Raw genomic sequence first — 15,210 nt, 5'->3', positions numbered from 1 at the left:
GGAAAACATCACTTAGGATGGTTAACCTGAAAAAGCTTTTACACTTTTTCGACCGGATGTCCTCACAGGAAATCGAATTCGGAACCACTCGCACCAAAAACAAGAGTATTAACGACTACGCTACGCGAGGCCACGATGTATAATTCAGTTTATCCATACATAATAAGGCTGTGGTTCAGTTCATGTGTTTTGAATGGATGACCACCTATCTCAAAGAATCAAAAAGCGTGATTAGTCAGAAAGTGGACCATTAGAATAGTGTTTAGTGCACTACCACTTACGTTGCAGATCCAGGTTCGATTCGCTATTCCGCTGTACACTTTCCACTTTAATTTTTTTCAATTCTTTTTAATCTATTTATCTTAACTAGAGAATATTAAGGAAGTAAATGGAATAAAGTTCTTTTAAAAGGTATTTTATTAGAATTGTTTAATTTTTCATAGTATATCATATACGTTTAGAAGAATAGCGGAATAATACATACCGAGGAAGAGGTGAGCCAATCCTTCAAAATAAAAGTATTATAATTTAATAAACATGATCCTATAGCATCCATCAGTAAATGATGTTATAAAATATGTTACAAAATTATCAATAATCCGATGAAGTGAGAGAACTAGCTGAAATATAGAATGAAATCAAATTTAGGAATATATTTCTTACACGCAAATTTCTTGTCATATTATACGAGTTTGTCAGTGTCGAGTAGCTGATAAGTGTTCTGACAGATACGGATTAATCGAAATAAAAGAACCATTTTTCTTTAGTTTTTTATAGGAAACTTGTACAGAGATCTACAATAAACATTGTTGGCACATGACATATCAGTTTAAGACTCATAACTAATAATACAAAGTCTGAAAACAAAAATCTAAAATAAGATATTGAAAAATCTTGAATTGATCTCGAAAACCAAGATCGATTGGTTTGTTGGAAGAATCTCACTCCAACACACATACCAAAATAGGATACAAATTTTCATACGTTTATATTACGCACATGATGATGTATTTATTTTATTGCTTTAAATCGCTTTCAGTTATCTGCACTACTAATAAGTTTCTTTTATTGCATCCAAGCAATATATATATCTCAAAATTTAGTTATTTTTCTCTTTTTCACAGTCTACTCCCCAGCGAATTTTTTATTTATCCAACGAAAATTTTGGTTAAATTTCCTATCCGTAAAACATTTCTGTTTTATTTATAGCTTGATTTAGGTTTGTGAAAGTACAGCGCAGTGCCGTGCCGTGGAAAATCAGCACCGGGGCGAGAGTATACGACGGCACCCGCATACATGTGAGTGAAATCGACAGAGCAGGCGCGAACCGCCATCATTGTTGGCGCGAAGCGTAAGAAAATTTTCAGAAATAAACTCTGCTTTTCCTCGATTCCTTCCATTTTATATATCGTCAACAATTTGACGAAGGGTCGTATCTCAAAATCTCACTTTTTCAGACATAAAGAAATAATTAAGCGGACAGGAAAGCAGTTGAATACGTAATAACTCGTCACCTATTCCAGATAATAATTATGTGGAATTATTGATCAATTATTGCATATTTAACTTTTTCCTCCTCTGTGGAATTATATTTCTTTCTTTATGTATGAAAAAGTGAGATTTTGAGATACGACCCTTCGTCAAACTATTGACGACATGTGTACATTGAGATACGACCATTCGTCAAACTATTGAAGACATGTGTACATGCATTTTCCAAACATGAGTAACATTATAGGATCTAATTTTGCGCCTCCTTACTTTGGCGTCCGGGGCCGTCGACCCGCTCGCTCTCCCCACGGTCCGACACTGGTACAGCGCACCATCTTTTAAAAACAGATAATAACTTTTGCTATTGGCAATAGATACATATTAACAATACACATAATTTAGCGTACAAGGTGTTATTTAAGATACTAGTATTAATTTTGTTTACACCATTATTTTAAGATGTTCCGAATAAAAGTATGTATAAGAAAATTATAAATACATACATTCGACTTAGACATATTTAACCCTATCTTTTACAGAAAACACAACTACTACATATACTAAGCAATTACACTTTTTTTCTGAATTGAAACTAGAAATTACAGAATTGTTTTATGACTTAAGGACCATTTACTTACATTTTTTACTTCAAAATGAATGTATAAAGGAAGTAAAAACAAAAGATTACAAATATATTTGAAGAGAAAGAGCTTACATCCATTAAAACGTTTCTAGTAGTGTAACATATGCTTTATTACAAATAAAAAAAAATAATAAAAAATAAAATAAATATTTCTTAAGATAAGATTTTGAGCTATCTCTTGTACTACATAGATGTTCATTTAGATTTTAATGACAATCGTAGTAATTCACTCCTTTCAGTAAATGCTTTTAACGTTCAAGTCTTCGATTTGGCTTAAAATATACAACACGTAAAGATCATTATGTATATGAATTTCGACTTAAGGGTCTTCACTACAACGAAATTAAACTACCGCTAATTTTAGAGTTTTTCTGTAATATCTTCAAAACAAGTAAAAATATTCGAAAAGCAGAAACATAGTGAACTAGACAATACGACTTTGCATGTGATACCTTTACCACAATTCACCTATCTGCTTTTGGTATGCTACTATTTACGGAATCCGCAAAAAAATGCTAAATCTATCTACAGTTGCAAATCAAAAGTAAATAGATGAGTTGTCATAATGGTATCACATGCAAAATCGTATTGCCAAGTTCACTACGTTTCTGTTTTTCGAATATTTTTATTTGCTTTAAAGATATTACAGAAAAGCTCCAAAATTAGCGGTAGTTTAATTTCGCTGTAGTGAAGGCCCTTAATCCTAGATATTTGTTTCTGAAGCAACAGTCGTTTGGTAGTAGTAATGAAACAAGATAATTCAAAAACAGGATGAACACCATGAAAGGGCCAAAACCTATATTTTACAATGAATCATGTTACCAGGTACCATCGAGGAATTGACCATTTAGGAATCCTCTGCGCCTCTGTTGAGCAAAAGCAAAAATAGCTTTCTATATACTAATGCAGTAATACCATGCATTTAAAAAGGATAATGCTTTGCCACCTTCAGAGTTCTTCAGTTAGAAGCAGACTTAATTTTTAGGAATGAATATTACCTTACATTCTCTGTTTTCATTACATTCTTTTTACCTGCTACGGATAACAAGCAGTAGAATTAACACTTTCAAAACATATTCTGATATGACAGGTGCGATTTTCCTGTAAGTATAAAATACAGTCCACGTAACATTTCTAAAATGCGAGAAAATATACGTTTACTGTCTCATCTAGGATAAATTCAAACTGCTTGGTTAGTCTTTTTCCTTAGAAAAGCCAAAATCTAATCATTTAATCTACGCAGATTTCATTATAAGAAGTTAACCAAGTTTAATCGCTCCTCTAATAGAGAAGTGACAACTCTTAATCTACATCTTTTCTAGAGGGAGATTTGAATATTTGCAGTTTGACAGGGACAAGGAAATAAGACAATTGCTTCTTAGGAGAGAAGACAGTGTACCTTCACTTGAGTACTATTTATACAAAACTCTACTAACCTTTAGAAAACCATCTTCATATCTCAATAATGGTCATTTTCGAGTTGTGTCACTTTCTATTAGAGGAGGAGCAACCTTTCATGCACCTTTACCGAAATGTTCATTTTATGCATATATAATGATTTCTGTAATATTTTATATTATTCATCAAAATTATAAAAATATTTTGACATTCTCATTTCTATTATTTACCAGAACAATATTTAAGATTATATAAAATGTACAAATGTATCTCATTTGGTTACGTATCTCACAAAATCTGCATTAGAATAAGTATACTTGGAAACTGTAAAAGTCATTTAGGAGTGATATGATTGTTTACACAAGACTTTTTTTTTCTTTCTTTTCAAAATAGCTCATTTTAAGTTACAACTAACTCTGGGTCAAAAATTTGAAGACACTGGTTATCAAAAACAGGCAAGGATGTTCAAATAGTTTCACACACTTACTTTTTGCATTTATTATATAACGCATTTTTCACGAAAATAAAACTGTATACTGCCTAATTCGTTCCTACTTCAAATTATAAAATACAACTAGGACACAAAAATTCTGCTCGATAAATTTTGTGAGCTTGGTCCTCAAGAGAATTAATTCTATGTCTATTTATTTGACTCATAACTGGAATTATTTAAGCAGGGCATACTCAACTTTACTCTGAATTCTTTATCATTTGGAATCCGAACAACGCAATGGCATTCTAATACACAATGCTTAAATCCAATACAAGCAATTATAAATAGAAACGCCCTGGTTATTGACTTCTTTTAAAGGTATTCTGTGTAGTTTTCTAAATAAAAAACAATAAAAATAAAAATAAAAATAGGGAGTTGTAGAAATGAAGTACAATTGGTAGCGAGTATATATTTAACTACCCGGTGTATATTCATTTGATAGAACTTTTACAATGGGTGGAAATAAAATAAGTTTAAAACTCTATCGAGCATATGATTTTACTAGGACAAGGACTTCGATTAACTTGTTCCAAAAACTGACAAAATAACTTAGGTAACTATGTAGTTCCGCTTCCGAGTTATGACTAGCTGAAAATGTATCACTTCTGTGAGAATTTTAAAGTACTAATATTCTATTTAACAAATCAATACACAGTCAAGTCAAAATCTACTCTGAAAACTTTTATAATCTTAATGCTGGATTGAACTGTAGAGAATATAAGCATATATTCTTTATCAATTAGAATTTTCCCGTGTGTTTACATGTACCTTACAGTAACGTTCACAATTTCAAAATATGTCTAAATTCAACATATGTAAAAACCATCTACACTTCTCATGTAACATTAACAAAAGAGTTACACAAATGTCACTAAATCTTGTACAAATAATGCATAACTGGTTCATAGTAGCTTTGCTTTAAATAACTTACACTAAAACTACAAATTGCTGAGGAAAGCAACATTTATTATTTTGAAATAAACGTTGCTTTGCTCAGCGATTTGTATTTTTAGTGTAAAATAATGCAACTTTTAGAAAGGATAGAAACATTCTGTTTCTCGAGGACTTAAAGTAACTTCGGGTCATTATTCGTTTCAGTTTTATGAAGTTTCTGCAACTCCGTCAAGCTGTGTTTCGTTTTTAAATGTACCTTCATGTTGTCCTTCCTAGTGAAAGCAGATCCACAGAGAGGGCATGGGTGGTATTCTGGGTTATGGTGACGTGCGTGATGCCACTTATTACTGACAGTTTTGCCACAGATTCGACATACGTATTGAGATGGATTATCACGTCTTCGTACAAATATGCTGTCGGTTGTCTTGTCCGAGTATTCTGCGAAAGGCTGGTGTAGGCCTGGAAGAAGAAAACTGCGAGTCAACGTACTCATATATGTTATCATTCTTCCAAACCTACTACACAAGCCTTAAATTAAACGCCCGAACCGTGCATGGGAATTATTAAGCTAAAATATTTCTAGTTTTAGCATACTCGGAAATGTAAAAATTATGAATAATCTTGAATATACTATTTTTCTTTCAGTGTATAAACACGAATTTAATATTGTCATAGTGTCACACAGCCAAAAAGTAGTTCTGAAGGAAGTGAAACGTGTTCAGCAGAATCGTATATTGTAAAGTCTAACCGAACAGAAATAGAAACTACTGCAAGGAAATAAATGAAACACAAATCTCTGGGTTTAGACGAATCGTCGTTGAGTTAATTTTGCTGGAGCAAAAAAGTTTGGAACGAGATACACAATCTTATCATCTCATCTAGAAAAAGAAAGAATTGCTACACGAGTACAAGGAATCAATGTTCCAATTATAAGAAAGGCCACAAAAGTGATTGTAATAATTATCAAGGCATTTCTTTTTTTGCAATCATCTTACAAAAACCTCCCAAATATTCTGCTAGTAACGTTGATCCATAGGTACACGAAAGTATTGGAGATTATCAGTGCAGATTAATCAAAATCGATCAATTATGAACTAGATACTGTATTATATTTTGCAGACCAGCCCGCATAGCTCTTGTTCCTGAAATTCACTCCAAAAAGTCCTGTAGGAAAGTAAAACTCTATTACTTGGAAACTACGTAATGTATTAACAAATACTTTTTGGTGTACTTACAGAAAGGTTCAAAGTTTTGTTTCAGCTAGTTAAGGTTCATCGCCAAACCTCCGATTGTGCACCATTCACGTCCAAACACTCTTGCAGTCTTTTGGGGAAACTAAGAATTGCGTGTTGACGGTGCTCGTCTGGAATGTTCAAAATCACATAAGTCATTTTGTTCTTGAGATCGTGCAGATTAGCTGGCTTCTGCGAATACACCTTGGTCTTCACGTGTCCTTACAGCCAGTAATCACAAGGCGACAAATCTGGTGATCTTGCAGGCCAAGGTGTGGGTCCTCTTCGGCCAATCCATCTCTCCTTAAATTCTTCGTTAAGAAACTTCGAACTTGAAGGGCATAGTGCGGCGGTACCCCATCCTGTTGCATGTGGACCTCATTAAGGATGCCTAACCTAGTAAGTTCTGGCAAAAGGAATGTCTGTAGCATGTTCTGATAATTGTTACCATTTACGGTCTATTCCTCAAAGAAAAAAGGGCCGATAATGTGGTCCATTGAAACAGCACACCACACATTGACTTTGGGACTACCCCGCTTGTGCTCCTCGAATTCACGTGGATTTTCCACCCACCCACCCCCAAATTCGGCAGTTGTGCCTCTTCACTTTTCTCGACACATGAAATGTGGCTTCATCTGAAAACAGAAATCGAGACAGAAGGTCACCATCTTCTTGTAAGCGGGTAAGCACTGACTCTCAGAATTCCATTCTCATGTTACAGTCTTCCTCTATTAGCTCGTGCACAAATTTTAACTTATAAGGCCGGACCTTCAAATTCTTGCGTACGATCTTGTGTAACGCTGACTTCGGTATTCCCAATGACCTACGTTTAAGCGACTTCATAGGACTCCTGGCTACGCTGTCCTCAAATGTGTGAATCACATCGTCACTCGTTCCTGGCCTTCCACTGCGTGGTAAATCTGACAAACTTTCCGTTTCTTTGAATTTCTCGTACCACCTCTTGATACTTGTTTCTGCTGGGGGTGTTTTCCCATACGTTGTTTGGAACTTTCTCCGCACTGAAACGCAAGATTTTAATTCCGCAAACCACAACACACTTGTGCCTTTTCTTTAACGCCATCTTAAGTTATGTGATTACCAGCGCAAACATCATCGAGCATTGTGGCCAGAACAAAACTTTAAACTTCCCTTCTTCCAACCCCAAAAATTTATACACTTAAACGTAACGGTTTCCAAGTTATAGTTTTACTTTCCTGCAGGACTTTATGGACTCCCTGTATATATATATATATATATATATATGTGTGTGTGTGTGTGTGTGCGAATTTCAGGAACATGAGCTATGCGGACTCGTCTGTAAAATTAATTTTTTCCTCTTCCAAAAAATATAATTAAAAAAGCATCTAAATGTGTTAAAATTAGTTACGGCCAATTGCAACGGACAAAAATGCAAGTAATGCATTGCTTATCATTATTAGGTTATATTATCTGTGGTAGTTAGCATTTTTTTAAATGTTAATATAGAAGATAAATTAATTTTTCAATGAATATGTATGTATAACTGTAAACAAAACTCAATAAATTTAAGAAATAAGTTATTTTATTTACTCCGTTTTCAAGATAAAATCATAATAAATATTAATATTTGGCGTAGAGAGTACACAAATAAAAATTACAAACAGCACAACTATGGTATGCAGTATACAGAAAATACGGGTATATCAGCTGTAAATGTAAATATAGGGTAATACTGAAATATTGCAGTGTTCTCTTTTTAAAGAAACAAGAAAAATATGGCTCAGCGATGTGTTGATATAAGTTGTACTGTAAAATACTGGTACAGTCTTTTTTAAAGTACTCATTTCTCTTTTAACGGCTATACTGTTGCAACCGTATGTAGGATAACTTAATACTTCGGTTTCAAACTTTTGTTTAATTTCATCATCGAATTACGGATACAAGACACTCAAAGCGAAATGGGTGGCCGAGTTCCTTTTAACAGACCGTAATCTGATAAAACTAAGCTTTACGCATCTTGTGTTTTCTGGATAAACTTCATTCTTTTAAGACAAATCACAAATACGAGTACTACTACAAAGACAGCTAACAGAACAACATGGTATCATCGTTGACCAGACAGACTGACAAGCAAAGGTCCACTACAAGCAGGACAGATAAGCACTAAGCGCTTACAGTTTATAATAAGTCACACTGCTCTTTCTCATTAACCATACTGTCGTCTTACTGCTGTCATAATAAAAAGCATGATTAGAGTATGTATATCAGTTTTATCTTAATAAGTGGCGTGGTCATTATAAAATATCAATTTTTAAGTTGACAAAAAAAGTTCTCGAAAACTATGTATAAGGATTTACACTCAAGCACATAATTTTGTTTAACTTATTGAAGTACATCGGTTCATTTTTGGATAAAATATTTTTCCGTTAAACCCTAGTAATATTGTGGAATTTTATTGCAGTAAAACTGTCAAATTAGCTATCCCATTAAATTGTCCAGAAGCGTGTATTCATTTCCTGTACCTTCTTTTGACAATAACACTTGAACGAATTAATCAATTTCAGCTAAAGATTCTTTGAAGTAAATAGAAATAATTCCGACAGTAAATACCGAAAACCCTTCTAATACATTTTTTCTGGCATTACTGACAAATTACCCTGTAAAGTAAAGGCATATAATATTATTTATGCCTGTGATTGTATAAACTTTGTTACATTGCATTTTAAATATAGTCAAAGATTGTAGTTAGTATCGCAGCCTGCTGAGATTAAGGGAGTAGTTAGCGCACTGGCTCATACGGCGCAGACCCAGGTTCGATTTGCGATTCTGTTGTACACTTTTCACTAAAGAGTTTTTCTTCGTTTAAAATCGATACGATTTATGTAACTGTGTATGGAAGTGAATGGAATGGTATTTGTTTTCATTTTAAAAGATATTTTATTTAAGTTACTGAATTTTCCATTGTGAAAAATCCCTTCCTGTCAAGTTCAGAAGCGCAGCGGAATAATACACACCAAGGAAGAAGGGTGAAAAAAGTCTTGAAAATGTGCAAGTTATAATTTAATACAGATGTATCCTATATTACCCATCAGTAAATGATGGTATGTTACAAGCTTATTAATCTGATGAAGTCCAATAAACTACATGACAGAATAAAATCAAATTTATGAATACATTATCTTAGTTCATGTTATATTATGAAAGTTTGTTAGTGTCGAGCAGCTGATAAAGTGTTCACGCATATATCGATTAATCGAAATAAAAGAACCATTTTTCTTATAGTGTCTTATACGAAAACTGTACAGAGATATACATCGAACATTAGTGGCACTGGTCATACTTTAATACGCTTAATACTAACTATAATCTTAAAAACAAAGTCCTATGGATATTAGAAAACCTTGAATTGATCTCAACAAATTAAAACCGATTGATTTGTTGGAAGCATTTTACACGCTAATAACAGAAAACTTACCAACTACTCAGATGTTTACATATGAAACAAGTTTCCTTAGCATTTTTTTTTCACGCTCTACTTTCCAACAAAATTAATGAAAATTCACGCTATTTTTTATATCCGTGATACAATTTCAGTTTTATTTATAGCTTGCTTTAAAGATCATTGGTTTTCAAAAACTGTACGTACAAAAAGTTTGTAAAAGATTTTTTTTTTTTTTTGGTAACACGTTACGACTTTTGCTGTTGCCTCTGAGTTAAAGGTATTTCCTGAGATACTACTGTTAATATTATTTGGGTCATCATTTTAAAACGTTCGAAATAAAGCAAAAGAAAATTATCAATACTCAAATCAATAAGTTTGTTATAATATCTGAAAGCACAACATTTGGAAGCAGTTTCGGGGCACTACTTCTTCCTCAGCGCATATAACTACATAAAGGACATGGTGTATGAATTATCTGTTCACCCTGCACAATAAAAAGTGATAAGTTCGTAGATCTTGACTAAAATTCTCTTCTCTTCTAACATAAGACCACAAATAATAAACACTTGATTTTCAAACTATATTTTGGAACGAAGAAGTTCAATTTGACAAAACAGTAACAAGTTGGTTCGTTGGTTTTATTTACAAATTCCATATTACACAGTAAGCACTTCTTGAAATTGTCAAGTCTTAAAAAATTCTGCCGAAGTATATTACATCATCAGTTTGCTGAGTGATTAACAGTTTAAGGCGTCAAGCAGATGTTAGTTCGAAATTGTCAACTGATTGTTCGTTATTTGTGATTTTATGTTGAAGTACACATCAAGGACTTTTCATTACCCATAAATCAAGAAGAGCAGGAAACCTTACTATCAAAACTACAAACTTATCATACCACTTTCATTCTGCAGGATGGACAAGTAAAGAATTTCATACATTGTGTCTTTTATTTAGCAGCAAGTTTTCTTGAGATGCGTTAAGGAAGCGGTGAGGAGAGCCTCGAAACTGCTAAAGATCGTTGTATTAAACTTCGGTTCATTGTGCATCTTGTCTCTGAAGAAGTAAAACAATCACTCTATAGCAGTAATGAAATAAATACATAACATGATTCAGAAATATGATGAACAACTTGAGAGTACCAGAAATAAATTTTAAAGATACTGAAAACCTAATCTTCATCTTATAATCTTCATTTACAATTCAGCAATCTTTTGTGCTTTTGTTGACCAAACGAAAAAAAAACAGCTTAATAAAAACTGATGGTAGTAATAATATATATTTAAAACTAATTACGTTTTATCACTTTCAGTTTGTCAGTTACAACAAAGCAGACAGTTTTTGAACTGGATATTACTTTACATTATCTGTTTTCATACATTCTCCTTGCCAGTTACTATTATAAAACAGTAGTATTATTTTTTTTTCTTTTTAAATGCATGCGCTGACATTACAAATACTGGTTTACATAAAATTTTATGTAAATGTATAATACAGTCCATGTAACTTTCCCTGATAATGAGAACTATGCATTGGTTCTACCATGCCCGCCAACTCGAACTGCTTGGTCAGGTCTTTTTCCTTAGAAAAGCCAAAATCTAATAATTTAATCCATGTATATCCCGGTACATCAACTATTTATTGATTTTAGAAAGGCTTACGACTCGGTTAGGAGAGAAACATTGTACAACGTTCTTACAGAACTTGGAATACCGAGAAAGCTAATTGGATTAATTAAGATATGCTTAAGTGAATCCCAAAGTAAAGTCCGGGTAGGAAAATTTTTGTCCACGAGCTTTCACGTCCAAAATGGCCTGAAACAAGGAGATGCGTTGTCGCCATTATTATTTAACTTTGTGCTGGAATACGCTATAAGGAAAATCAAAGATAGCAACCAGGGCCTACAGTTGAACGGTATTCACCAGGTGATGGCATATGCTGATGATGTAAATTTAATAGGGGATGATAGGAGAACAGTAGAAATAAATGCAGAGATCTTATTAAATGCTTGCAAGGACATGGGTTTAGAAATAAATGCAGAGAACACTAAATACATGGAAGTGCGTCGGGACCGTAATACGGCAAATTGTGGAGGCGTTAAAATATTAAATAACACTTTTGATAAAGTGGATACTTTCAAATATTTAGGATCAATATTAACAGACGAAAATCATATTCACGAAGAAATTAAATGTCGACTAAAAGCAGGGAATTCGTGTTACTATTCGGTTCAAAATCTCTTGTCGTCGCGAATTCTGTCGAAGAATTTGAAGCTTAAAATATATAAAACGATAATCATGCCTGTTGTTCTGTATGGTTGCGAAACATGGTCACTTACTCTGAGGGAAGAACATAGACTGAAAGTATTTGAGAACAGGATCCTGAGAAGAATATTCGGACCCAAGAGGAATGAGAATGGGGAATGGCGGAAACTTCATAACGAGGAACTACATAGTTTATACGGTTTACCCAACATTGTTAGAGTCGTCAAGTCTAGGAGGCTTAGGTGGGCAGGTCATGTAGCTAGAATGGAAGAAAGTAGAAACGCTTTCAAAGTCTTGACTGGAAGACCCATAGGAAAACGACCATTAGGAAGACCTAGGCGCAGATGGGAGGATAATATTAAGATGGATCTCGCAGAGATAGGAATACAAAGTAGAAAATGGATGCAATTAGCTAAGGATAGAAGTCAGTGGAGAGCTTTTGTGAACGCGGCACTGAACCTGCGGGTTCCATAGGCCATAGAGTTAGTTAGTTAGTTTATATTTCATTATAAGAACGTCATTGACATCAAGATTTTTGTGGCCTACGATTGCATATGTTACTCACCCCGACGCACTCGCGTCAACTTTGTGAATACATGAGCACACATCTGAGCCCTCTATCACCAAGTGAGCTAAAACCTTAGCAGAATGTTCATTTATATTGATTTTTGTTAAATTTCGTTCTTTTTATTAATCATCAAAGGTTCGCGAACAATTTCTCTTATTTACCGGAAGAATATTTAAGATGACGTAAAATGCACGAATCTACTTTACTTATTTACCCATGCCAAAACTTACATTAATATAAGTATACCTAAAAAACGGTGGCAAATGTATGAAAATATGGCTGTTTACTCGTCAAGACTATTTCCAACACAAAAATCAGTTCATTATTTTAATTCGCAACTCCCTTTGAGTCAAAAATTTAGAAAATTTGTTACCAAGAACGATTTTTACTGTTTAGTACGACTTACACTTCCGGATAGTAAGATCGAACGGAAATTAAAGTTACATGTAATCTGAACACTCGTAAATTACAAATGAGGCGTTTAAGTAATACACTTAAACTGATCTTTTAGCAATCACTTGTTGTGCCTGTACTGAATAGTTTCTGAGAGTTCTTCTTCCTCCCTTTACAACACGGAACCCCTCCTTTATTCTTTGCATTTTTTGGTGCTATTAGTGAATAATCTTTTTTCTGTTTTGAACATATAATTCACTTTTCACAAAAATAAAGCTCTTTATTGTCGAATTACATACATACTAAGTATTAAATTGATACGAATGAAATGTTCCCTTTGCGACTGGTGGCAAACAACTCAGCAAATAACCACGGAAGGACTAAGGTCACGTGTCTAGCGTTACAGACTGTATGGGCCTTATGCAGAGTCGTTCTAACGTGAGATTAGTGCCATACTAAAGTGTTCGACTAACATGTTTCCTGCAGTAGTTAGGCCTTTAGTGTGACGTTAATCATTCGTCAAAATGACTGCGTAAGGCCCTATATGTCCAGGAAAAGTGGCTGAGGTACCTAGCCCGTCAGGAGGTAGAGCGTTGTTGAAACAGGGCCGTATGAAAGTAGACCATGATGAACACACAACTGCGAGAGAGTTTTACATTCATCGCATTTTGTGATACGAATTCAAACTGAGACACGGTGCACAGCAAGCTGCAATCATCATTAACAGAGCATTTCAGAGCCAGAAATGGCGAATCAAATCAACACACTATTCGCCAATCGTTGATCACATTTTGTTCCGGTGACAGTATTCTAAAATAAACCTCGTGGGTTTTGACCAACATCATGTTTAGATCAGTTCCTCAGAAGCACCCTCGTGAAAGCGGACCTTCAGAAAGGTGTTTGTGCATTGCAGACGAAAATGAAAAAATGAAATCTTTGAGTTTTACGTCCCACGGTTATGCCGGTTAGGCTAAAGGAGACGGTGATGATGAGTAATGAATGAAATGGTGGAATGAAGAAAGTGGGAGGAAACAGGAGAACCCCGAGAAAACCCACGCACACGGTGTTTGTCCACTACAAAGTTCACTTGCCGGGGGCTGGGATCGAACCCGGGACCCCAGAGGTGAACGCTCTACTACTGAGCCACCGCGGCCCCTTGCATTGCAGACGAGTTAGGCACCCACCATACCACTATTGTTCGGCGGATCCGTGCAATTTGGAAGCTGGGCCCATGAGTGCAATGTGAGTTGACATCGGTCAACAAGACTCGCTCCCTGGAGGTGTGCAGTTCTCTAAGTGTAAAGAATGACCGGAAAGTTTCTTTCATCGGAATGTCACTTTCGATGAAAAATGGATTTGCTGCAACAATCATAAACGCTCATGTCAATGGTTGAATCTCCACGAATGACTGAAGTCCACGACGGTTTCCAAAATCCCTAGAAAATGTTGCTGGTATGGTAGAGTTGATCTATCATGTCTTTGTCCGTCGAGACGGAACAATCACAGCAGATTGCAATGGTTCTGAACGCCATCAAATAGCACTACAACTTTGCCTACAAGCATCCACAAATGCTCAAAAGACATGGTGTCCTCATGTTGCACAACAATGCCCGCATTAAGTGTCGCTCAACGGACGTTATAGTGTGAAACCCATTGTACTCTCCTAACGTCTTTCTGAATAAATACCACCTCTTCATACATCTCGGGCACTTGCTGGAAGAGAAGATCTTAGGACGCAACGTAATGTTGAAGACTTCTTCACATCGCGGATTCCAGACTTCTTTCGTCATGGAAACCAATCGTTGGCTGACCACTGGTAACAGTGTGAGATTCTGAGCACCAACTATTTTGATTAACAAGTATTGTAGTTATTTTTTTGCTCTTTGCAAATGACGAACTTGAGAATATTTCATTTGCACTAATCTAATACCTAGGAAAGGAAAATATTGTTCTATGGATTCTTTGAGCCTAGTCCTTACAGAGTTCTGAGTGTATATATGCGAGTCACAACTGAAACTATTCAAGCAAGTATAAATCCAAAGTTGCTTCGAGTTCTCTTTTTAAAATTCCGAAATTAGAAGAACACAATGGCATTCCAACATACAGGACTTACATTAAGTCCATGAGTATCATATCTCATTCAATCACTCTGATAATAGACTTTTATAATATGCATACTCGATTTTTATATAAATATACATAAAACAAATATTAGAGATTTGTCGAGATGCAGACAATAGGCAGCAAAACTGATATCTACCCAGTGTATGTTCGTTTGATAGAAACTTTAGAACGAATGAACTATAAATAAATAAAATGTAGATTTAGAACTTTGAGCATATGATTCTACTACAACAAAACTCTCGCTTGTTCCAAAAACTGACAAAGTAACTGAGGTAACTATGTAGTTTTGCTT

At 34.7% G+C, this 15,210-nt stretch overlaps 1 protein-coding gene across 12 annotated transcripts in view; it reads right to left on the bottom strand.

Annotated features, from left to right (window-relative positions):
• Positions 1 to 15,210, bottom strand: part of LOC145662895 (uncharacterized) — a 246,747-nt gene that overhangs the window by 110,984 nt on the left and 120,553 nt on the right. For 2 of the 12 annotated variants that reach the window (XM_081728875.1, XM_081728884.1), the window contains one exon: positions 760 to 5,378. The exons of the other annotated variants lie outside the window; for them this stretch is intronic. In XM_081728875.1, coding sequence (XP_081585001.1) covers positions 5,178 to 5,378 — 201 coding nt within the window. In that variant the 3' untranslated portion in view covers positions 760 to 5,177. Of the gene's footprint in view, positions 1 to 759; positions 5,379 to 15,210 lie in introns of those variants that run through there. 12 annotated transcript variants of the gene reach the window in all.

The sequence above is a fragment of the Thermobia domestica genome, chromosome 10, assembly GCF_964235325.1.
Source record: "Thermobia domestica chromosome 10, izTheDome1.hap1.1, whole genome shotgun sequence".
Taxonomy (NCBI): Eukaryota; Metazoa; Arthropoda; class Insecta; order Zygentoma; family Lepismatidae; genus Thermobia; species Thermobia domestica.
Note: the sequence above shows the minus strand (reverse complement) of the source record. Positions and strands in the feature narration are given on the sequence as shown.